General features: G+C 37.7%; 1 protein-coding gene across 1 annotated transcript in view; it reads left to right on the top strand.

Moving 5' to 3' along the window:
• The window catches only part of Agbl1 (AGBL carboxypeptidase 1), a 726,904-nt gene that overhangs the window by 123,010 nt on the left and 578,764 nt on the right, over positions 1 to 25,130 (top strand). Inside the window, exons 14-16 of the mRNA XM_047540786.1 lie at positions 1,097 to 1,184; positions 9,755 to 9,899; positions 19,644 to 19,797. Coding sequence (XP_047396742.1) covers positions 1,097 to 1,184; positions 9,755 to 9,899; positions 19,644 to 19,797 — 387 coding nt within the window. The remainder of the gene's footprint in view (positions 1 to 1,096; positions 1,185 to 9,754; positions 9,900 to 19,643; positions 19,798 to 25,130) is intronic.

The following is a 25,130-nucleotide window of genomic DNA, read 5'->3' as shown; positions in this document are numbered from 1 at the left end:
CTTGAACTTTTTTTTTTTTTTTTTTTGGAGGGGGTGCTGGTACTAAGGATTGAATCCAGGGCCTCATGTGAGCTAGGCAAGAACTCAACCTCTGAACTACATGAGCTACATTCCCAGCACCCCACCTTGTACTTATGGAGTTGATGAGGGTTCTCATTTACTTCTTCTATCTCCAAAATCCCATAGGAGCAAATGTATTGATCTATATGTCACAACATGATAACATCAGAATGTAACTGGGCAATACAGTTTTACACTCTCAGAAAACTCTGGAAAAAGTTTAAATTCTCCTGAGTACCTGTGGTGTATTTTTGGAGGAGACATTCAAGAGACAGAGATTGACCAATAGCTCTTGCTTACTTTGAACATTTCTAGGAATAGGAAATTCTCATGTTGGTGCTAGCTCATGTACTAATTTATTGGGTGACTTTCAATAGGGAATAAATACTCCCACATATCCAGGTCTAAGTATGAGATACAGATTCTGTTTCGTGTTGCCCTAGAAAGAAAATATAAACCTCAACTCTTGTATTTACTTTGTATGGATACTACAACAAATTATCACAAACTTTATGCTTTAAAACAAGACAAATTTATTCTCTTGCGATGCTGGAATCCTTAAGTCCAAATGGATTTCCAAATGGGGAAAAGGTCATGTTAGCAGGGCTGTGTTCTCTCTGGAGATGCTAGGGGAGAATCCCTTTCCTATTCTACATTCTAGAGTTAAATTCCTTGCCTTCCTTGGTGCATGGCTCCTTCTTGAAGTTAGCAACAATGCACTTCAAATCTACTCTGCTTTAATCATGCTGCTTCTCTTCTTTAGTCAAACCTCTCTTTGCCTTCCTCTTTTAAGAGCAGCTGTGATTGCATATAGGGCCACCAAGACAATCTCCACATCTCAAGATTCTAAACTTAATCATACCTACAAGGATTCTTTGGTCATATATGGTTAGCATTCATATTGTCAAGGAATTAAGATCTGGATATTCTTGGAGGCCATTTTTCAACCTTCCACAACTCACTTGCCCTTTTTTTTTTTTTTAACTTCCTTTTCCTCTTTCCCTCATGGATTAAACCCTGCTTTTATTTTACATAGGGATGCAGCCAACCCTGTACTCTCTGAAGGAGGCTCTTCTGGGCAGACCCAGTTGGATAAGGACTGGCAATGAGATTTGTTATTACAAGTAAGTGAGAGGGTTGAGAAGGTGGTTAACTTCCTTTTCTCTGTCATTTCCTCTCAATTTCTTGCTTTTTTAAAGTATCAATAATCTTTGCTTGTCTGTTATACTTTTCCCTCTGTCCCAATGGCAAATGCCCTGCCCTTCAGAAATAGAAGCTTGTTAAAAATAACTCACAGTAGACACCAAGAAACATATTTTGATTTGCTGAAAAATGATTTGTCTTCATTTATGCACATTAAAACTTCATTTATGTACATCTAACTGTTGTTGTTAGACATTAGGAGTTATACAGATTTAATCTGTAGTTAGTGCATCAGATATTGGTTCTTTATTCATTTTCACTGGGTCCAGTGAACAAAAACTCTGAGAAGTCCTGACATTTTCTTTTCCACCTGTGTAGCACTTTCCAAAATACAGGGGAGTGAGTGAGTATGTGGCAAACACATTTAAGATTCCTCTTCCATAGCAGTGTAGTTTTGTGTAAAAAATAATAATAAAAGAGGGAAAGGCTACAATATTCGTCTTCAGTGTTTGATCAGTAGTCAGTTTTATGGATGTATTCTCTAAAGTCGTAATAAAATTTAAATTGTCTCTATTTTTCGTTTTTGATGAAAGAAATGGATTCCAGACCCATGAATTGTTTATGTATGCATTTTTTAGACAGCAAATAAAATTGAAATACATTAGAAAAAAGTAAAAGGATAGGAATTGTTAGGACAGGTAGAATGTACATAATTCCTTATTAGCTCATTACCAGGGTTTTATGAAAACTGATAGGTTAGTACCTATTTTTGTGGATAAAGTAAGTCTTATCTTTAAGATTACAAGGGAACTCTGGGAAAAAAAACTGTCACCAGACATTCTAGAGTTTAGGATTGTTATCACTATCAGTACCAAGGAGGGTATATACACTTAATGTCTCTTGACTTTTGAGACTGTAAAGACTGTATTGATAGATAGGAAAGGTCAAGGATCTTGTTGCTCTGTTAGATAAAGGCAGAAATCACCCTAGAGATAATGATAGCCTACAAAACACAGCTGGACTGACTAACAGTCTGTAATAAAAGAGTTGGCAGTGTTCAGTCCTTGATGTATGAAGATATTAATCCAAATAGTTTTTTCATATATTCTTGAGAAGGAATCAAAACATTACAACTTTGTTGGTTTTTCATGCACCTAAATGGCAATTGCTTTCTGGCTCACTTAACATTCTCAGGAATTTCTTTATGTTCCAAAGGTAGGTTAAAATTTTTCTAGGTTGTAGCATTCACAATTATAGGGAAAAATATGGAAACCTAAATTTGGACCTTTGTGTGTTAAGAACAACTTTTAGTTTCCTCTGAAAATAGTTACCATGAGTAACTGTGAAAGACCCAACTTAAAAGTAGGCTAGTATCTGGAACTTAGTAAGAGATTAGACAAATATCATTCTGTGTCTCTCTCAATGGGAGAAAGCTTTCCCTGGAGGATGCTCCTCTTGGAAATGTGGAATATGGAGCAAGCTCAAGGGGACCACATGTCTGTCAAGAGAAGGAAGAAGCCACACATCCAAAAATATATCCCTGGCCTAAAGGAAGCCAGTGTTAATAGCTTCTAGATTCATTAACGAGACAATTGTTGTGTGATTAAAGAGCAATAGAGGGGTAAGATGAAAACCATGCATGTATAATGTAATTCATTTTTCATATTCCAGTCATGAATACAAGAGAGATGAATGGATAAGATTGCCACATTGTAATGTAGTTTGTTTTACAATTATTCACCACATTATGTTAACATATTTCTAATAATGTGTTGTAACAACAGAGTAGATATGTGTAATCTCTGTTCACCCACAAATCAGAACCCTCTCTCGATTATAAAATGCCTTTTATTAAGCAATATCATTTTCCATGTGCCTCACAAACTTTGAGTTGATTTGCCTTAGAAGATCTGTTAGCTTCTTTCCTGAATTTATTCTCTCTAATTTATCACTTTGGGATAATTATGGCTCCTGTTTCTTTAGGTTCTATCTGGTAGTAGAGGCTCAGAAATTCTATTGCTATTATGGTATTGAATTTCCAGACTTAGTACTATGTTTTAAGTGGGTGCCAGGGTGCTCATTGTGGGAAGAAATATAAGCCATGGAACATGAGTATCTTTTTTTTTGCCCCTATTTTTTATTATCACATTATAGTTATATGTCGTGGTGGGATTTATTGTTACATATTTGTACATGCACACAATGTAACAGTAAAATTTGACCAATATAATTCCTCAGTATTTCCTCCTTCTCTCCTCTTTTCCTTCTCCCAGTCCATTTTCTCTATTCAACTGGCCTCCCTTAGATTTTCATAAGATGCCCCCAACACCTTTCTTTTCTTTTTTCCTCTGTAGCTTCCACATTTGAGAGAAAACATACAACTGTTGATCTTCTGAGTCTGGCTTCACTTAACATAATGTTCTTAAGTTCCACCCATTTTCTTGCAAATGGCATAATTTCATTTTTCTTTATGACTGAATAAAACTTCATTGTGCACATACACCACATTTTCTTTATCTGTTGATGGACACCTGGGCTGGTTCCATAATTTGGCTATTGTGAAATGTGCTGCTGTAAACATGGGTATGCATGTCTGTTATAGTACACTGACATTAATTCTTTAGGATAAATACCAATGAGTGGAATAGCTGGGTCATCTGATAGTTCCATTTCTAGTCTTCCAAGGAACCTCCATACTGATTTCCACAGTGGAACTGAGTTATCTTTATGCAAGGGTAATAGGGCAAAGGACACTCTGAAGGAATTGGATTTTGTACTTCTTTCAGAAATTTACAGAAATGAAGAGCAATTGTGAAGGTTGATTGACTACTTTGTGGGACCGATTGCCATCCACTGGAAATAGTGTCCAAATTATTTTGGCTGTATATCCAAATCAATAAGATGTAGTTATGCATGTACTTACTAATATAGATTTGTTCATAAATTATTTAAAAATAAGTGATACATGCATTACTATATATAATGTACATTATATAGATGCATTACATTATATGTGCATTACTGATATATAATGGACATTAGAAAATGTGCAAAAAGTGAAGAATTTTAAATGAGAAAATGAAATAAATTATACTATTTGTTATGTATTTATATTATTGACAGCTCAGTGCACTCTGTAGTGCACATTCCCTCATGGTGGAGTTCACCATTACAAACACAGTTGTGGAAAGAATGTGGGGAAATAAAGGAAAAATACAGTTGTAAGTAGCCTTTTGGATAAATTTTTTATTTTATTTTATTAGAGACAGGGTCTCACTGAGTTGTTTCAGGCCTTGATAAGTTGCTGAGGCTGGCTTTGAACTCGCCATCCTCCTGCCTCAGCCTCCTGAGCTGCTGGGATTATGGGTGTGCACCACAGTGCTTGGCCAGGCTTTTGAATAAGTTTGAAAATTTTGATTAACTTCTCACTAATTAATTATTTTTGTCAAATGAGTATTCTTAACTGCACTGAAACCTTCTGCTCTTTTCTTGATCATTTATGATTGCATTTTAATATAGTTATCAACTGAGGAATTCCAAACAGAGTGTTAAAAAATATTTTCTGTTTTAAGAGGTGTAACTTAATTTAGATAATATGATTTGTGAATCTACCAAAACATGCTTCTTTAAATTTAAATACCTTCCCAGAAGCCAAAAGCAAACCAATGAGGAGGGGCAAATTATTCTTGCTCCTCCCTTGGGATACCTCCTATGCAGCCACTGATACTGAACTACTTGACATATGAAAATAGTTGGTGTGGAACTTAATGTACTTTTCATATTCCATGCCTAGAATACAACAGGGAGGGATGGATGAGATTGCTCATTATCTAGTTTGTTTTGTAATTATTCATCACATAAGGTTGAAGAGGACTGCCTGAGGGCAGTCATGTAAATCCACATATTAAATGTGAGACAATTTAATTTCTTTCTTATTACCTAGAAAATTGTAAATTTAAGAAGAAATTCTAATATTTTCTCTGTGTGCACAGTTGATCATCTGGCCCTCCCCTGCAGCATCTCCTACCCCTTCTGTCATAGCCATGTCTTCCACTCACCCTGAAGACCACTCAGCTAGAAAATAAAAAATGACCCTCAAGATGTAAGATCATAAATGGTCAGACTCATTTTTCCATGCTGCTCATAAAAGTAAGCAAGGACAGTTTTAGTTTCTGTTTTATTTACTTTCCTGTGGTCTGCTTCTCCCTCTACTCTACACAGCCTCACACCTTTTCAAATTCTCTCCCAGCTCTGGTCTACAGTAATTTTGGTGCTGAAGGGCAGAGGGAGGGAAGCTACACGCTCTGAGTGGCCCTGTAATACACAGCAGCTGATCTCTTCTGACATTTATCTCTGCTCGTGAGAGGAGATGGAACAGCTCACTCATGAAGATGAATGTCATACAAGAGCTCTGCCATCATGCATCCTTCCGAGGGATCTCAGGAGAGAGATTTGGTGCTATATAGAATATTAGAGACGCTGCAGACACACAGAAGCCGGGAGACTCGGCTGCTCTGCCTTATTAGATCCTGTTAAGTGAAATGATGCACTTTTGTTAAACAGGGCCATCGTCATTGTAAGATCATCTAATTCACTTTCTGCCTTGGCATTTGCTAATATTCATGGACATGCAGAAAAAATGACTTCCCAGCATTTTTAAAGTACAATGGAAATAGATTAAGTTCATAACTATGCATTTGTGTACTCTGCTCCTTGCTTCATTGAGGGCTTTATGATTACAAAAGTACAGATCCTTCCAAAGATAAATGATTTAGGGAAGGGGTAAAAAACAGGGGGGCCTTGTAACTGTGGAGCATCCGAATCTATCCAGCCCAGATCACCTTTGACCCAAGATGGCCTTTCCAGGATCCAATGAATGCAGTGAATCTGAGAGCAGTCCTGATTTTGCCAGCCTCCTTTAACACCTGGAAGAGTAGATTGACCAGAGAAGGTTCTTGGAATGGAATTTCCACCTCTCATTTAATGGTGTGACCTTGGGCAAATTATCCTAACTTCTCTCAACTTTAGATTCATTGTCTATAAGACGGAGATAACAATGGCATTTATCTCATGGACCCATTGTGAACATATAGAAAACTTAGAAAAATAGCTATTTAATGAAGGTTATTAATTATTACTAATAATTAGTAGAAACATCTTAGTGGCATGAAGTACAAATGATAGAATCATAGTATATGGATCATTTTTACTATCTCTTATCTGGATTATTTTATATTCTGTCTATTGTTTTAGACAATAGAAAGCGCTGATTTGTAAAGACAGAAACTTCAAATTTTTACTTGCTGAATTGGGTCAAAAGACCTCTTGTCCTTTTGTCCATTACTAAGAGGAAGATGATATACCTGAAAAAATCTCTTAGTTTCAGATCTAAGCCCACCCTAGGAATTGAATCCTGTTTACTATACTTGTGTGGAATTTCACATGATGTTAAACATCTGTGAGCCTCAAGGTTCCCATCTGTAGAATGTGCATAATAAGTCACTAAGATTAAAAGATAAAATATGTTAAGCATCCTAATTATTCTGGAATGATTTATTCTACAAACTTTAACAGCTGCTGTGCTTAAGCATGAGGCACAAAGGCCAGGCATAAAGATACACAGCCTGATGCCTGCCATGGAGCGTGGGCAGTGAGGAAGACGACAGTGTGATGAGTGCTCTGTGAGGGGCTGTCGGGAAGGCTTCCCAAAGGAGGAGACATTTGAGTTGAGTCTTGAAGGAAGAACAGGGGTCAGCTGATGAAGAAGGGGGAAAAGACTTTCCATGTAGAAGAACTTGGGAAGTCTCACCAATATGAAGGATGGACGCTCCTGCCTTGCAAACATCCCCCAATAGGTTCACATCATAATCAAGAAAACAAAAATAGCTCATTGATGGGATCTCACTCTATCGTGGACAAATTGAATTGTCACAACCTAAGTGCTTCACTGTAGAGATTTATCAGACATTTCACGTTAGAGAAGTTCTTGGAAAAGGTTAAAGGTCTCTGAAGAGAAAAGTTTTACTGGAGATAGAGTCAACTTCTGGATGTTCCTTCTACAATATGGCCACCAGGGGATTTCAGTGGGGAAGTCTGATCTTTGCTTTAGGTTCAGCCAGAGTTTAGATCCCAGACTAGGGTTGTAACTGAATCTACTTTAGCCAAAATTCATTCTAAATGAGGTGATATCCAGTTTTCTTAAATTCCATCAGTGTGTACCCCCTCCTGGGGAAGGGTGGCTTGTCAGTGGTGAGCTAACACCAACAAGCTACAGGGGGTAACACCTTAGGTGTGTGACTGATGCTGGTGTGAGGAGGCAGATTTCATGTAGTCAAAACTACAGTTTGAATTCCCTCCTTTCAGTCACTAGGACCAAGGAAACACAAGAGCAAAGAATTAGCCCATTTTACTTTTCTTTCCATTCCACTGTAGCTGTTCTTTCTTTGGAGTCCAGGTTTGTTTTGGAGAGGAGAGAGTGCATTGGGATAAATGCAGAGATTTCATTGACTCATCTATACTTTCTTGCTTTCTTCTGTGACTGAGTGGGGGTAGGTTGATTAGCATAGGGTCAATGTGCTTGCGATGTGACTTTAGTATACTTAATAGTGCAGTGGGGAAACCTAAAAAGAAGCAAGGTCCATGCCAGATAAGACCATCCCCACTGACCCTTAGGGGCATCTGTTCTTTTTGAGTCAAGATGCAGAATCTGTCTCCACTTTTTGAAGGTGAATAACATGGGGATGATGAGGCACTAGTCATGTGTTTCCACCTGTCTTAATACCCATGAGTGTATGTGCGTGTACTTACAGGTGAAACGTTCCTCCATGTTTTAGTTGGTTGTCCCTACCTCGCTCATTAGTTTCGTTGGCTCTGCCATTGTAAAGAGCCATAACTGGCTAATACCTGCTGTTTAGTTAGGTATCAACTGAATGTATCTTTGCAATGGAGCCTGTACAGGTGAAATCAGAAAGCAAATGAAAGAGAGTACATGTGCCTTGCATGTGTTCTGAACTGTCATCTGCTTCTTTACGTACTTTCTAATTACCACCATGTTAGCTTTTGGAGAAAGTTCAGACCTTTAGAAAATGTGGTAAAAGTAGACCCCATTAAGTATCAAAACTTAGGTAACACCATGGGAGAAGACACCCTTTGAAGTCAGAAATGTTCTGAAAGCACGCAGGAAATGAGTTCTATTAACATAATGCTGAAAAGTTGGGTAGATAGTCATGTAGGGCTTGTGTTGTTGCAGAGTGCCTTTTTTTCTTAGAATGACCAAGGTTCCAGGCTGCCGTGTTGACAGAAGGTGAAGTAAGTGAAATGAATTAGTCATATTTGGTGGGATCGCCAGCTTCTCTTACACCCATTCCCAGTTTTATATAAACTGGAAAACCACAAAACCACAAGCAATGAGAGATTTTTCTATTAGTTCCTTTCTTAAAAGCTTGCTTTTTTGCTTTCATGGGGGCTAGCATAAGGTTGCAAGAAAACAGAAAAGAGTAACCTATGTCTTATATTTTGCAAGGACACACATGAATAATCATCTTCTATTTCTTCCCTCAGCCCCCCCTTTTTTATCCTTCTCCTAAACCCCAAAACCCACAGTGGGCCAGTAAGCCAATGTTGTGCATGTTCAAAGGTGGGATTACATCTTTTTGGTGTCCAGTGCATTTTGCATTGTAAGGTAGCCCTCATGATAACATTTCTCAGGAAAACCTGCATAGCTGTCTCAATATCAACAGGCAAGATGAGAGCGTAACTGGCAGTGTGTGGTGAAAATATTGCTTGGAATGTACTTCTGGGTGCGATTTACTTTGATACTGTTCTCTGAAATATCAAAATTGGTTCTTCATCTTTGACAAAGGAAAATGTGCATTCTCAAGCTTTAAGAAGCTGAGCCACATTTGGGGTGACAAATATATTCCTTTGGGAAGAAATTATTGAATTGTGGAAAGAACAAAGTCTTTCTAGCCAGAGAGATCTGAGCTCAGCTCTTGTTTCCACCATTTACTTGCCTTGAGACATTAATTTTCTCTATGCTTTCATTTCTTCATCCACACAATAGGTTATGCAATAATAACATAACATAACATATGTGAAAGACTGAGTTAGAACTCAAAACTTAGTAGTAATTACGAATAAATTAATTTGGTAGGTGGAGGCAAAAGGAAGGAGCTTCACCTTATGTGATCTGAAGAGAGATTGTGGGACCCAAATTTGGGTAATGAAGTGTAGGTCTGCAATAGAATCCCAGGAAACACAGAAGTATTTACATTTATCTCTATTTTCTAGCTCAGTGACTTGATAGACTTCATTTTCAGACACAGCAGGAGAGGCTCATGGCATGTGTGCCACAATTGGGGGGCAGATGGGCAAGGCTTCTGTGTTGCTGAACTGATTCATGACCTGGCAGTGAGTCTCTGGCCCATTTCTCTGTTTTCTGAATTTCACCCACAAAAGCATCTTGAGTGAAGTTCATTTTGCCACATATAATACATGAGTTTCCAGTACTTAGGACCCTCCCTCATTCTCATTTCTTCTCCTCTTTCTTTAGAAATCATTATCGCCAGAGGGCCGCTGCCACAGGTGGAGCATCTGGGAAGTGCTATTACACCCTCACCTTTGTGGTCACCTTCCCCCATGATGAGGATGTCTGCTACCTGGCCTACCACTATCCCTACACCTACACAGCCCTCATGGTAACTTCTGCTTACGTTACCCCAGCAGGGCAGAAGGGGCTTTCTGAAATTTTCCTGAGAACATTCTGGAGCCCCTGGCATCCTGGGTGGTTAGGGGGAGGAGAACTATTGCCTTCTGAAAGGAGCCAGGTTTTGTCATCACTGACCTGGTGACTTTCTATGTGTCCCATCTTCTCCCCTGGAGAGGGCATGAGGTTGAGTCATGACCAGTAATGGTCTGATAGCCCAGGAGGTCTGCAGATTGAGTGTGGGAGATGGAGGCATTTCTCATGGGCCCTGACTTTTCAAAGTCCTCAAGTTAAGCATGAAGTAGTAAACTTGGCATTGACTTGGGATAAAAACACACAAATAAACTGAGATGCAAATCTAAAGTACTCCTTCTTGAGGGGAGTGGAGTAGCAGGCAGGAAAGTGATGCTTGGAAAACCCCTGAGCAGCTCTTATGGTTTTGAATTGAAGGATGCTGGAAGGATCAGGGTGGGTGGGAAAAGTAGAAGAACAAAACACTGAATCATTGACCATGGTCTTTTTAGGAAGAGAGTGTAGCAGAAGTGAGTCCAAACTCATGCAGAATTCCTGGGTGTTCTCTAAGTCCCTACAGAAAACCTTATGAGATAATTTTGAGTGCATTGACTTCTTAGAACAAGGGTTTTTCTATCATTTGAAAAAGTTGGCAGACTACAACTTTTTCCCAGTTATTTCATGGATATCCTGAGGATTAATGAGCTACACAATATTTTCTCCAAAGTATTTTCATCCTCTGTGCTCAAGCAAAATGTTATTAGCACATTTATAATAATATGTGTGTATATGAGTATACATATCATTTAGCCTGAAGGATGAGCATTTTCATTTTAAGACTGTGATAAGGAATTGGAAAGATAATAACCACGAAAACCTTTTTCTTCAAAAGGAATGTTCAGGTATAAATGGAGAATTTTCTCATCGAACAGGCACATCTTACACCACTTGGCTACCCACTTCACAAAAGTGCATCTGTCCTTCTCTCCATATGTCGTCTTGCCTAAAGAAAGATTTTTACTGTTTTCCAGATTGCAAAAGATACACAACTAGTATTATTTGTGTATCACACTTAGAGAATGCAAGAAGTGAATCCAAGAAATGTGCATCACCAACTATGCTGAAACAAGCCATATTTGTTATAAAACATGTTTGTCGCCTTTAGGGACAGAGAACAGACAGGATTCATGAGCTGATTTTATGGTCTCACTTGTGAAACACTGTGCATGAAATGTCTACGGGGGATGGGGATTCTTTTTTTTTTTAATGTGAAATTAGTTTTTTCTCCATATTTTTTATTGGTGCATTACAATTATGCAAAATGGTGGGATTTGTTGTTACATATTCATTCCTGCACACAATATAATAATATAATTTGGGAATTCTTTTTTGAGTATGTGTTTGCCTTTCTGATTGGAGGAAGAGACTGCAGGTCTGGGATGCTGTGCTTTTCACTTGGTAGAATATCTTGGGTCCTGCTGAGATTCTTGCTGGCAGTTAGTATAAAACATTAGAACTCAAAGGGGTTTGGGAAGTTGTCTAATTTACTTTTAACATTGATAGATGCAAAAGCCAAGGTCTAGGAGTCAAGTCCTACATATGGCTAGCTACCAACAGAACACTGATCTTTGATGTCAATTCCTGTGGCCTTTCTACTCCATTGTAGAAGAATGTAGAATAAGTTCAGAAGAATTTCTGTTCTGAGGTCAGCCCAATGTCCTTGCTTGCTACCACATATAATAGTAACTAAAAAATGCAGTCCAGTTCTGTAAGTCTGTGTGATGATACAGACATCTCTGATGGAAGAATTTAAGTTATTGATCCAGGGTTTTTGTCCGTGTTGCTGAGTGCTGTGGATGTGGATCAACTGAAGGAGAATGTTTCCTTACCAACATGGTCCAGCTCTTATCCTAATATGCTCTGATTGACTCTTTTTTAAATTCTTTTTTTTTTTTTTTTTTTTTAGTTTTTGATGGACCTTTATTTTATTCATTCATTTATATGCAGAGGTGAGAATTGAACCCAGTGCTTCACACATGCTAGGCAAGTGCTCTACCACTGAACTCTTGCTAGGTACCTATAAGTTGGTTCAAAGTCTGTAACTTTTCCAATAAGGCTTCCACCACACTTAGATGGCCACTTACTTTCTGGAGACTGTCCCAGGATCTAACGTTTACAACTGACAAATGACTTGGGAAACATTCGGGTGATGCAGGTGTAAATTTCATCTTGGAAGGAGAAAAAAAACACAAGAAAAGTGAACCTTCTCCATCCACTCCACTTAGAGGGAGAGAGAGGCCTTGTTAATTGATCTTTGTTGGCTTGTTACCTAGCATTACTGACTATGGGCATTTCAGGAGCATTAGTGAGAAAGATAAGAAAAGGGGTGTTTTAACTTCTCCTACATGAGTAAAACATGGTTAGAAAAAATTTGTCACTTGAAAGTGAAAAATATATGTTCTTTTTTTTTTTTTTTTCTTCAGTATTGGGGTTTGAACCCAGGGCCTTGTGCTTGCGAGGCAAACACTCTACCTACTGAGCTATATCCCCAGCCCCTTATATTCTTAATTTTAGGTTTTACCTTTCCAATAACTCATGGTCTTTGTCTTCTCTAGATTTAAGACAATAATTGACTCTGAGACCTCTCTTGAAAAACCTCTCATCCTACCACCATGAACAGAATAAGTGCATTCTGTGATACACACTAGTCATTTTTATTTTTGGACATTTTCTAAGAAGAAACAGTTTATTCCAATAGATCAGTAATAAATTAAATGTGAATAGTACTCAAGCGGCAGAATTAATTGTATATTACTTGAGGGTTATGCTGAGGGGTGAAAAATATATTTCATGTGGAATTCACAATTTGAGGATCTCTTATAGTATGGATTATGCTTAGTAATCACAGTCAATTTTAGAGCAGAAGACCTGTATGTTGGATGTTTTTCACCATTAATACAGTTATGAAACTTTAAAAATTATATTATTCTCTTATAATAAGGGAATTAATATTTGGTTCTTTCAAATTGATCTAGATGTTTGCCAGCAATTGTTGGATAATTGTCCAAATGGTAACATTAAAGTTAAAAGAAATATAATATTATTATAATTCTGAAACAAACAAAAGGTATTTTACTTCAATCAGTCATATGAATATTATTGTTAAAGCATTGTTAATAATACCAATTAGAGTATTGGGATTATGTTATGAATTATCTCTAGGTAATCCAAAGTATTGGTTGAATATGGGGGTTCCAAAACACTTTTTATTTTATTCCCAGATAGTTTCTGATGGATATTTTAGAGAGTAAGGAAATGGACCTTACTGAAAACTTAGAACTGAATAATTGGCAAGAAACAAGAAAATTGATCATAGATAGGAACCATGTATTGGAAGAGTTTAAGGCTCTTAAAGAGTAGAGCAGAGTTTTTCACCAGACACAAATACCCACTGTGGAAGATGCTATTGTCTTCAGAGATGAGAAATGGAGTGGGGTGTAGGGAAAGAATAAAAGGGAGGGAGAGAGACAGAGACACACAATATAAATAGAATATCATATACATAACATCTTAGAAAGGACTCACAATAAATGAAGAGTTTAAACAGTGTCAAATAGGGAATGTTGACTTACACTTGGTAGATTAAAGACACAATGAGCAAGCTAAAAATCAGTGTTGCTGGTAGTCAAGAAACAGAAATCTGTTCTCATATGGACCACAGCAGAAGACATTCACCATCAAAGCGACTTGATAGTTGGGAGGTGAACATGAATGGCCATTCCAAAGGAGCCAAGATGTGTATGAATGGTAAAAAGTTTTTCAACACAAGGACAACCGGATTCCAGGGTCTTGAACATGATGTAAGAATAAGCTTTGGAGTGGGACAGGCCTGGATTTGAGTTCAGACAGTTTCCTTACTCTGCAGTATGGGCAGGGTATTTACAGTCTCTCAACCTTGTTTTTGTTTTTGTTTTTGTTTTTTACCTGTAAAATGGAAACATAAAAAATGTTGCTGTATAGGTTGTTCTGAAAATTCACTGACACATGGGAATTATTATCAAGGTGCCTCCATATAATAAGCAATACTAGATGGTAACCATTAGAGCATTTATTCTTTTAAAAATGATAACACAGCCACATCAATGTTTATAGCAGCTCAATTCACAATAGCTAGATTGTGGAACCAACCTAGATGCCCTTCAGCAGATGAATGGCTAAAGAAACTGTGATATATATATACACAATGGAATATTATTCAGCCATAAAGAAGAATAAAATTATGACATTTGCAGGTAAATGGATGAAATTGGAGAATATCATGCTAAGTGAAATAAGTAAATCCCCAAAACCAAAGGCTGAATGTTTTTTCTGAGAAGTGGATGGTAATACATATTGGGGGTAGCAGGGTGGAGGGTAAGAGAAGAATGGAGGAACTTTAGATTATGCAGAGGGAAATGAGAGGGGGAAGGGGGTAGGGGCATGAAAGATGGTGGAATGAGACAGACATCATTACCCTATATACATATATGATTACATGAATGGTATGAATCTACATCATGTACAACCATAGAAATGAAGTTGTACCCCATTTATGTATAGAGAATCAAAATGTAGTCTGTAAAAAAAATGATAATGTGTAGCCATATCCTGTGTTGGACTGATTGCTTACCCATTCCATTCCCAAATTTATACTAAAATTTAAATTATATAAAAATCCAAGTAAAAGACCAAAAAGAAACCCAAAGGCTACTGATGGTTTTCTTAGGATGATTGATTATGATTATTTTCTCTTTGCTCTCTTTTCTAAATAATTAGTAATAAAACTTTATTTTTAATGGAAAAAGGGTAGTAGGATCCTCTTTTGTTTATATTGCTAAATCCATGAGTAGATACCTAGAGACTCTTTTTTCCCCTCATTCTTTTTTTTAATTATTTATTTTTTTATTTTTTACAGACTGCATTTTGATTCATTGTACACAAATGGGGTACATCATTTCATTTCTGTGGTTGTACACAATGTAGATTCATACCATTTGTATAATCATACATGTACATAGGGTAATGATGTCTGTCTCATTCCACCATTTTTCATAGCCCCACTCCATCTCATTTCCTTCTACATAATCTAAAGTTCCTCCATTCTTCTCTCACTCTCCACCCACCCTACCCCCATTATCTATCATCCTCCCCTTATCAGGGAAAACATTCGGCCTTTGGTTTAAATAAGCCCCTGGAGTTAGAGGTTGTGACTCAGTGGTAGAGCTCTTTCCTGGCATGTGTGAGGCCCTGGGTTTGAACCCTAGCACTACAAAAGACCAACCAACCAACTAGCAAACAAAAATAACAAAACAAAGAAACCAAATATAAGTCCCTTTAAGTTGGAGAGGGTGGTATTGTCAGCCTGAGACAATTTGAAAATGCTCATTATTTTTCTTCTGCTAAAAGTTGTTCTTTATTCTTTTATGATAAGAAGTCCTCCATTCTCTGATGAATGTTTTTAAATGACAACTGAGAAGTAGGCAGCACACAAATAAAATAGGCCATCTCCTTAGTGGTGGGCCTTTTTCTCAATTAGGTGAACAGAGAGGACAGTCCTGTAGGGGATTATAATAAGAAATGAGTGATTTTCAAGTGCTTCCCACTCTATCAGTAGCCATCAACTGGGTTGCCTGCTGAGGTTGAGGAAAGTCTTTTATGAAAGTTTTACGGGAGTAGTTGATAAAGGAAAGGGAGACAGAGGACTCTCATGTAGAGACCCAGGATGAGGCTGCAGGATAAGGTTATTGGCCTGATGTCTTTTGCAGATAAGATTTTCTTTTTTAGCAGGCAACCTCTCTGGTGGTTGCCATAATTGCCTTGAACTCATTCCCCTTTTTATAAAGAAACCTACCCATGTGGCTTCCACTATATCATTATAGTCACTTGGCATACTCATTCAGAGTCCCTTATCCTCTCCTCAATGGTCCCAACAATATTCAATTAGATTGAGCTTTCCTAGACCTGGGGTAGGAGTACTCACCCGGAGATCATCTCTGGAATAAAATGATGCCATTGTCTGCCAAATGAAATTCAACTGAAGTTTATAATGGGTTTTCTTCTAGTGGTCTTTTGTATGACTGGAGCCAAAATAGTCCCTTCCAAGCGGAGGTGTTCCATGTTCAGTGCTCGTTTTGTGAGAAGTCGAGTGGGAGATGAATTTCACTGAGGAGTGCAGGGAGATGGCTGGGCAAAAAATTGCGGTTTACAGAAAATAAGCTTAAGTGAAAAGATTAGGCATTTGTTGAGTTGTAATGTGATTAATCATTAAAAATGTGATAATGGAAAGGTTAACAGAGAACTTGGAGGAGAAGAGGATGCTCAGAGCACTTGCCCTGCGTTGGCTGCTGGGGAGTATGGCATGGCGACATGGCTGTGGACAGTGGGCACCATTATACTGTTTGACTTTTTCTCTCCATAGCTAATTGTGCTTAACGATTTCTATGGAAAATTTTGCTGCCAAATCTGCTTCCTGAATCCGATTTATAAAATCTGGATTTTGTTATTTTTTAATCACTTGGTATCAGGTATCAAGCGATGACTTTGATGGGGTTGGGAGCACACAATTTGGCAAGATAGTATCTTCCAAAGAATATTCTACAACATTCCAGATTCCTGCAATCTTCAGAGAAAAAGAATTTAATAATATAAATTCATGAAGCACTGTGTGCTCCTTTCTCTTCTAAGCATTCACATGTATATGGCATACTAAAGAATCAGAGAAGTCCTACAACCATGAAAATATTGTAATGTTACTGAAGTCATCATTTTCCAGGTGTTTTGGCTATGAATTTTCTGTTTCCTCCACCTCCCTGTTCATACTCCAGTACTTCCGAACATTCTGAAGAATACACCTTGGGAAATGCTGCTCCAAAGTTTCCTTTCTTAGTTTTTGGAGCCTGGAATCTTGTTAGTACTTGTGTGATCAGGGCCTACCCAGTCTAAATTTCAAAAGTTAACAATAGAGCAGCTTTCCTCCAGAAACTTAAGAATGTAATAAAAATGATTTTTTTTTTGTTAATGATCACAGAGTATAATCAAAATCCAGTATTATCCATCTCCTCTTAACTAAGTGCCAGGATTTCTCTTTTCTAGGATGGCTGAGAAGCCCAGCGGACACTCATGGTAGCATTTTTATTCTCATTCTATGCCATCTCTCCTGAGATACCCAGATGTCTACTTCTTATATCAGGGCTCTGATTAATAATTTAAGATTGATATGCTTTCTAACTTATGAATTTCTTTAGTAAGTTTCTTTAAAGAAGATCTTTTTCTATTCCCTAAATAGTTGTTTTATTTTTGCTCTTCTAAAAACCATTTCTCCCCAAGTCTAATTCATTTTAATGGTAAGAAAATCTGGTTCATACAATTTATCCTTTTCCTTTTGAAAACTGATTTATTCTTTAGTAGCCCTATATATGATTAACTACTGTTATAATTTCATGGATGTTTGAGAAAAATACAGTAAAAAATGTCCTCTTTAAAGATGAAGTTTGACATATCTCGTGTACTCTTTATTTTGCATGGAGTATTGTTCAAATGCTGTTTTTACACTCTTGCACTAGATTTATCTGAGATTGTGATGCTTTCTTAAAATTTCCCATTCCTAGTATAATTATTTTTCTCCTTCTGCAGTTTCATGTTATATATTTCAAGCCCATGTTATTTGATTCTTAAGATTTATGAGTTTTATATGTTCATTGTGAATTGTGCCCTTTATCAAAATAAGATTTTTAAATCCCATTTAATGCACTTGATCTTGAATATGACTTTGTCATATATTACTATTGCCATTTCTGCTTTAATTTATGTTTGTTTATCCTTTTCACTTCAATATTTCTCCTTTACAACGTTTGAGTAGAGGCAAACAAAATAAAGAGATAATTTAGAAGTGTTTTATACAAATCACGTATTTTAAAAAAGCACCTCTCATGTTCAACATGCATGAGAATTTTACAAAAAGTAATCTGAGGGTTTTTGTCATTTAATAAAACTGATTAACTTATTCATACTTATAACAGTTCTTATTGTTATGTCTGTCATTTTGCTTTTGTGCCTTGGTTTTTTCCATGGCTCATTGCTGTCTTTTCTTTTCTTTCTTTTTTTTTTTTCAATGCAATGTGGACCACATTTCATTTGAGTTTTTCCCTTAGCATTTATAATTCTATGAGTGCTTCCCTTTCAGTTCTTTAAAATAACATATTTGAACTAATATTTCCCCATCTACACTAACAACTTACACTGAGTGTTTCTTAGGTGACGAGCTTTATTCAAATACGTTATATAATTCAGCTTTAACTACCACTGCATGAGGTAGGCCATGGCATTTTTATGCACATTTTAAAGATGAGAAAACTGATTCACAGAGAGGTTAAGTAAGAATTTCCATAGCTTTCCCAGAATCCACAGCCAGAGTGTAACCCAGGCCATTTGACTTGGCACCTGCCCTCTCACTCTACCCCATTTTCAAGAACTAGATATTACTATGTCCTTGTAAGTTTAAAAAGCTAATATTTTTAAAATCTATTATTTCCTCCTGTGCCTCCTTTTAATTTTATTTTTACATCAAATGATGACATCAGATTTTACTGGTATGTGTTTTCTTCCTAAAGCAATATTTATGTTTGTATTATTCACTAACCATGTTTTAAATAGTCATTTGTTCTGGTATATCAGGTGCCACCTCCTCTGCAGTAAAGGTTTCCCACATGTAACCACCTCCTCTATTGCTACTCCCCTTTAAAAGTATATTTATGAATATTTTATAAATGTTTTCATAAGACTCACGTGCATGTTCACTTCATTTATCTGGTAGGCTTGTTAATTATCAAGGAACAGGGTGGATGGTTTCTCCATGGCCCTAGTAATACCCACTTGATAGGGTGAGAACTTCAGATCTTTGACTGGGAGGGTAATTTCTGTGTCCTGATGTTGTTGTGCTGTGAAGAATGTCATCACCTTCTCTGGTTACTGAAATTGCTCTAACCAGACAGGGCATGGCAGAAGGCTGGGGGAAATCCCTGCCCTGTCCATGTACAATTAATCCCACTGTTTTGGTTACTGAATATTTTCAGAAGTCTTACAGATCTTAATCATGTGTCCCAATTTCATTGACTTGTCCATTTTTATATCATTCTGTGTTTTTAATGAGTATTGAAATGGGGAGGTGTGGTGGGAAGAGTCAGTCATTACTTTTTGGTTGTTCTATGGGCTTAGTCATTCCCTGGGGTTAGTTGCTTTCTATTTTCCTTCAATATGGTCATAATTCTCTTTATTGCTTGGTGCTGTTACACTGTGTTCTATCGAAGTGCTCATCTCGCACTTCCTAGTGCTCTGGGTGTACTCTGTCTTTGGTACCCACCACACCCTTCACATGCCACAGTGATAGGAAGGGTGCTTTATGTCCTTTCTGGGCAACAAAGTTTCAAGAAACTTTCAGCGTAACTTGAAAACAGATCTTCTATGATGCAGACACATGCAAGAAGGATGCTTCCTCTTCTACTTCACTGTGACTCTCCTAGGTAGTAGGAATAACCCCTTTTTAGTCACTTTATGCCCACTATCTGCTGGATCGATTGGTTCAATAAAAATACTTGTAAACGATAAGGATTTAGTAAACATGATCTGTTGCAATTAATGTTATACCAAAATATTAATAATATACATGCTTATTTTATTTCTGCTTCAGACTCACCTTGACCTCCTGGGAAAAAGTATCAACCCCAGGCAAGTCTACTTCCGGCAGGAGGTTCTCTGCCACACTCTGGGAGGGAATCCGTGTCCTCTGGTGACCATCACGGCCATGCCTGAGTCCAGCAGCACTGACCACCTGGAGCAGTTCCGTGAGTACATTGAGAACCCTCTTCTTGGAAGATTGGGTTAGCAGTGTCCTCTACAGATTTGGGAGCACTCTGTCCCTTTTAGATCAGAAGCTCTCTAAACTGATAGGGACTTATCTGTCTTTATAGAAATACACTCTCAAGTCTTTGTGGTATGACATAAAGAGTAAAAATTAATGTCACCCTTTTGTTAAACAGAGTTAAAATGAATTGCAAACTTTTGGGGAGATGAAATGACTTGCTAGGACAGAGAGCAGATTACTAATGATGGTCACTTCCTCTCTGAAAACAGAACCAGGACACTGAATCACGTTTTCCAGTTTCTAATGCAGGGACTTTTTGCGCAGTACTCATTGCTGTTATATTACTCTCAGTTGGTCAAGCTTTGGAAAGGAAGGAAGCTGAGTCTTTGAGCCCTGGCTGAAGAATCCCCTTGACAACCCACGTACCTGGGTCTGACTGGCTGAGGGTGTGAGGGAGGCTCTAGCCAAGAACTCTGAAACCAAACCAAACACAGACACACACACACTCACAGACAGGCACACAGACACACACATATAGATATATGAACACACACTGACACAGATAAACAGACACACATGGATACACACAGATACACAATGCCCTTTCATTATTAGAGTTTTGGTTATGTGGTTGACTTGTGATCATCACACTTTTGAAAAAAGCTTCTGATGTAGCTCCAGACCTTAGGAAGGCTAGAGAAAACAAACAGAATGAGGAATATTTTGTAATACAAAGAAGTTTGGGAGGTGGAAGAGAAGACTGGAGAATAAAACCCAGCTAATTTATCCCCAGAAGATAACACCTTACCTGATGAAGTGCTAATGGCCTTCAGGTGACTCTTTGGTGGATACAGAATGTAATTTCTCACACCCCATCACACCTGACAATGATGCTTAACAACATGGCTAATCAACAACTGATTATCCCATCTGAATTAATGAGGCCCTAACATGGTTTAATGAATATTAAGGGATTTTTCAAAATTTCTCTTATGTGTTTTATGCATTTAAGAACATTTTTTCTAATGGTCATAAAGTCTTGCACTTGGCAAATGAGCAGTGCTAGAGGGTGAGAGATAGTAATCCTTCTGGAGATATCTTCACTGAATATTTATTTATTTAAGAAAGTGGTTGCATATAAGTCTCTGTTTTACAAATTCTGTTTCTAAGGGAAGTTGAATTGAACTCCATTGTGTAATTATGATGTGGGGGTGCCTCTCTGTTTACACTTTGGTTTTTGCTGTTGTGGGTACTTTTGTTGATGTTATAACCAAAAGGATCATGAGGAGAGGACTTGAAACAATGAAGTTACCTACAAAATTTGGCACTCTAGGAAAGAGTTTAGTTAAAAAAAGAGACAGAGAGAAATGATGTCTTAGTACACCCTTATATGAATCGAAGGAGTCTAGTTTCTACTTGCTGTCTGTATGATCTGTTATAATAAATGTACGCTTTCAAGTGTGATTATAATTTTTTCCCTCTTAAACACATGCTAGTGTTAATTCCTAGATGTATCGGGGACAGGAAGAGAAGAGCGCTTATGATGGTCAGATGAATGTTGTTTCATTCCTTTTTGTCTCTTGAAAGTAATGATCACTGAGCAAGAGCCTGAAGAAACCAGGGCTTTGACCTTGGTGAGTCTTCATGGACTTGCTAGCCCTATGAGCCCTATGCACAAGCCCTCTGCTTAGAGAAACCACCCACTTTGTTAAATGCTGTTCCATGACCAACTTGAAATTCTTTAAAAAGTTTTGACCAGTTATATGCAGTAAAAAGGATGAACAGGAGGACATTATATTAAGCGGAATAAATCAGTCTCAAAAAGATAAATATTGTGCAATCTCATTTATATGTGGAAGCTAATCAGTAGACCTCATGGAAGTAGAAATCAGATTAGTGGTTACTAGGGGCTGGGAAGAGTAGCAGGGGTGAGGATGGGGAGGGAGAGAAGGAGGATGGTTAGTGGGCATGGGGGTGCAATTGGATAAGAGGAATAACTTCTAATGTTCTATAGCACAGAAAGATAACTATAGTTGACAATAATTAATTGTATATTTAAAAATAGCCAGTAGAAAGGAATTTGAATGTTCCTACACAAAGAAATGATAAATGTTTAAGGTGATAGATTGCCAATTACCCTGTTTTGATCTTTGCACATCGTATACATATGTTGAAATCTCATATAGTACCCCATAAATATGTATAATTATGTGTCAGTTAAAATGTTTTAAAAATATAAAAATTGAAGAAAGAGTTTCAGGAAAAAAATTTAAGTTTTGACAAGGAACCCTGCATTTTCACTATGTAGTGTGTCCTGTAAATTGTATAGTTGTTGGTCCTGGTGTTGCAGGAATCAGGCAAGAAGAGGCAAATGGCACTCAAAGAGTAGGAGAAACCAAACTTTATTTTATGCTGTTGGGTCCAGAGAAGATCAGTACTCCAGATTCTGAGTGTCCCTTACCAGTTTTTCACATTTATAGACTATCTAGTGTCATAAATTCTCTAGTCTAGAACAATACATGGTTGTGTACAAGGTTTCAAAAATAAAACAATATATTATTGTATATAAATATTTTCAAGCAGGAAACTTGGAATAGAAACACCATTTGACCCAGCTATCCCACTCCTCAGTTTATACCCAAAGGATTTAAAATCAGCATACTACTGTGACACACAATGTGCCACATCAATGTTTATAGCAGCTCAACTCACAATAACTAAACTATGGAACCAACCTAGATGCCCTTCACAGATGAATGGATAAAGAAAATGTGGTACATATATAGAATGAAATATTACTCAGCCTTAAAGAACAATGAAATTATGGCATTTGCAGGCAAATGGATGGAACTGGAGAGTATTATGCTATGTAAAATAAGCCAATCCCCCAAAACCAAAGGCTGAAAGTTTTCTCTGATATGAGGATGCTAATTCACAATAATGGGGGAAGGCACTAAGGAAAAATAGAGTTACTTTATATTAGGTGGAGGGGAGTGAAAGGAGGGGAAATGGTATGAGGGTAGGAAAGGATAGTAGAGTGAAATAAACATTATTACTTCATGTACATATATGACTGCATGATCAATGTGATCCTACAATATGTACAATCAGAAGAATGAGAAATTACATTCCACTTATGTATGATCTATCAAAATGTATAAATGCATTCTACTGTCATGTACAACTAATTAGAACAAATAAAAATGTTATGAAAAAAAGTTTTCAAGCAGAAAGTGTGTTTACAGAAGCAGAGTGAGATAGGGAAAATTGGCTCCTCTTACAAGGCCTTTGGTAAGTGTAGCCTTGGAAGCCTTCACAGGGGCAGTTATACTTCAAAGGAAAGTAGTTAGATCCTGGGGAAAGTCCTTTACAATCTAAAAGGTAGGAGTGAATGGTGCTAATTAGGTTCCCTGAAGACCTGCTGGTTGGAAAGGGGAGGGTTGGGGAACTCTCCCTTTCCCAGGCACTAATCTTCAAGGCAGTGTCCTTAGTTTACTTTGTATCCAGTCCTGTTACCCATTACTCTTGGAGTTACCAAAAGTTATTGTATCTATACTACCATCCTTTCTCCAAATCATATAAGAAGAGTTCCCATCTCTTTTGTCCACTTAATGAAAATTTTGTGTGGATTATGTGACTCATTGGTATCTGTTATCATGGTGATTAATTTCAGGAACCCCCATTTACAGGTGGGGTTCAGGAAAGCTAACAACCATGTTCAATGGTGGTGCCAGATTTTAGACCTCGTTTTTCTGATTCCTGAGTTTATGCACACAGCAAAAGTGCCAAGTTCATTCTCATGCTCTGCTTCAACATTCTGGCCTGAGCTGGTGAGCCAGCACTTCCTCTCTTCCCTGCTCTGTCTTCAAATTAGAAGGCAGCGTAGTTGTTAAAGCAGCTCATGTTAAGCATAGCACAAATATCCTACTCTCTTGCAGCCCACAGTGAATTTTGTTTTCTTATCTAACAGAAGTGTTTTCATGGTGGTGTTTCCAGTATTGTGGCAGGAATGGGGAGAAAAGATTCTATGAACCCAGCCCTCTAAGATTGCACAGCTGACCTGGGCCACAGTGCTGGGAACACAGTCTTAGCCCAGCTGCATAATAAAGAATATGTACGTAAACACATGCCATTGCTACGTTTCTAAAAAAATTGAAAAAGAACCCAGCCCTATATAAACACCATGTCTGTAAGTCAGATATAAAGCCACTTAACTTCCTTTGAACCATGGAATATGATGTATTGATTTAGTAAGAGAACACAGCAAATAAGATTTGATAAGCTCAAGATTCCTCTGCCTCAAGCCTCCCTCCAGGTGAGCCTAAATTGTCTTATCTGCTTGCTCCCTCCCAGGGACCAGGTCAGCTTCTGCTGGGTATAGGGTTATTTGGCTGTGATTTGTCCAACCTCTGGTTCAGTGGCTGCCACTCACCCTTCATAAAGAGGGATTTGTGCACCAAAGGATTTTCTTTCCCGTGTTGGATTACCACTTGAGTCTTATTTTAGAAACCCAAGAAATAAGAACATGGTTATGGGACACATGGGGGAACTCTCCTGCTCAAGGTTGGTTCCCCTGGTGGTTTGGTCTAAAGTTCCAGACCTGGAGATAATTGAGGATAATTTATTGATTATTTTTAGTTCTTTCTGGGGTCTGGACTCCAGAGAGTTTCCCAGAAGCATTTATTTGGTTTGATTTATTTTTCAAAAGCATTTTCTTTTTTTTTTTAAATTTTAACATTTCTTGGAAATGTTTAGCCTTACTTTCTTGATAAATTTATTTTCATTTCAGTAGCTACCAGACTTGCCAGCTGTGTACTTTATCACTGCCAGGAGAATTGAGGGCAATGCTTTCTTGCAATGCTCCCAAGAGAGAAGGCTCACTACTTTACACCTTCAGATTCAGCCCTCAGAGCCAGGATACTGGCAGGTCTGCAAGAGACCCATCACTTCTGCCCTTTTCAGTGGGACAGTGAACAAGAAATTCTGAGAGTATCACTGAAGCTGTTATGGAAGGTATAGGCTTAAGAAGAAATTGATGATGAAAGGGAGTCTTTAGAAGGGGATAAAGTTCAGCAAGCATTAGAGACTCAGAGATGGACAAGGTGTTAGGGAATCAGGAAGCCTAGGTCCTCCCTAACTTGTAAAGTTTGGTATGTCAAAGGAGCCCAAAGTGTTTGGGATTTGCATATCAGAGAGCAAGTGAGGAGGAGAAACTAAGAGAATGGGACAATGACTCCAACAAGTTGTAACAGAAGACATTCCAGGTGCAAGTTTGGAGATAGATTTGGTTGACAAGATCAACCCAGGACATGG

This window comes from Sciurus carolinensis, chromosome 2 (assembly GCF_902686445.1).
Source record: "Sciurus carolinensis chromosome 2, mSciCar1.2, whole genome shotgun sequence".
In the NCBI taxonomy this organism is placed as follows: Eukaryota; Metazoa; Chordata; class Mammalia; order Rodentia; family Sciuridae; genus Sciurus; species Sciurus carolinensis.
This window is presented reverse-complemented; position numbering and strand designations above follow the sequence as displayed.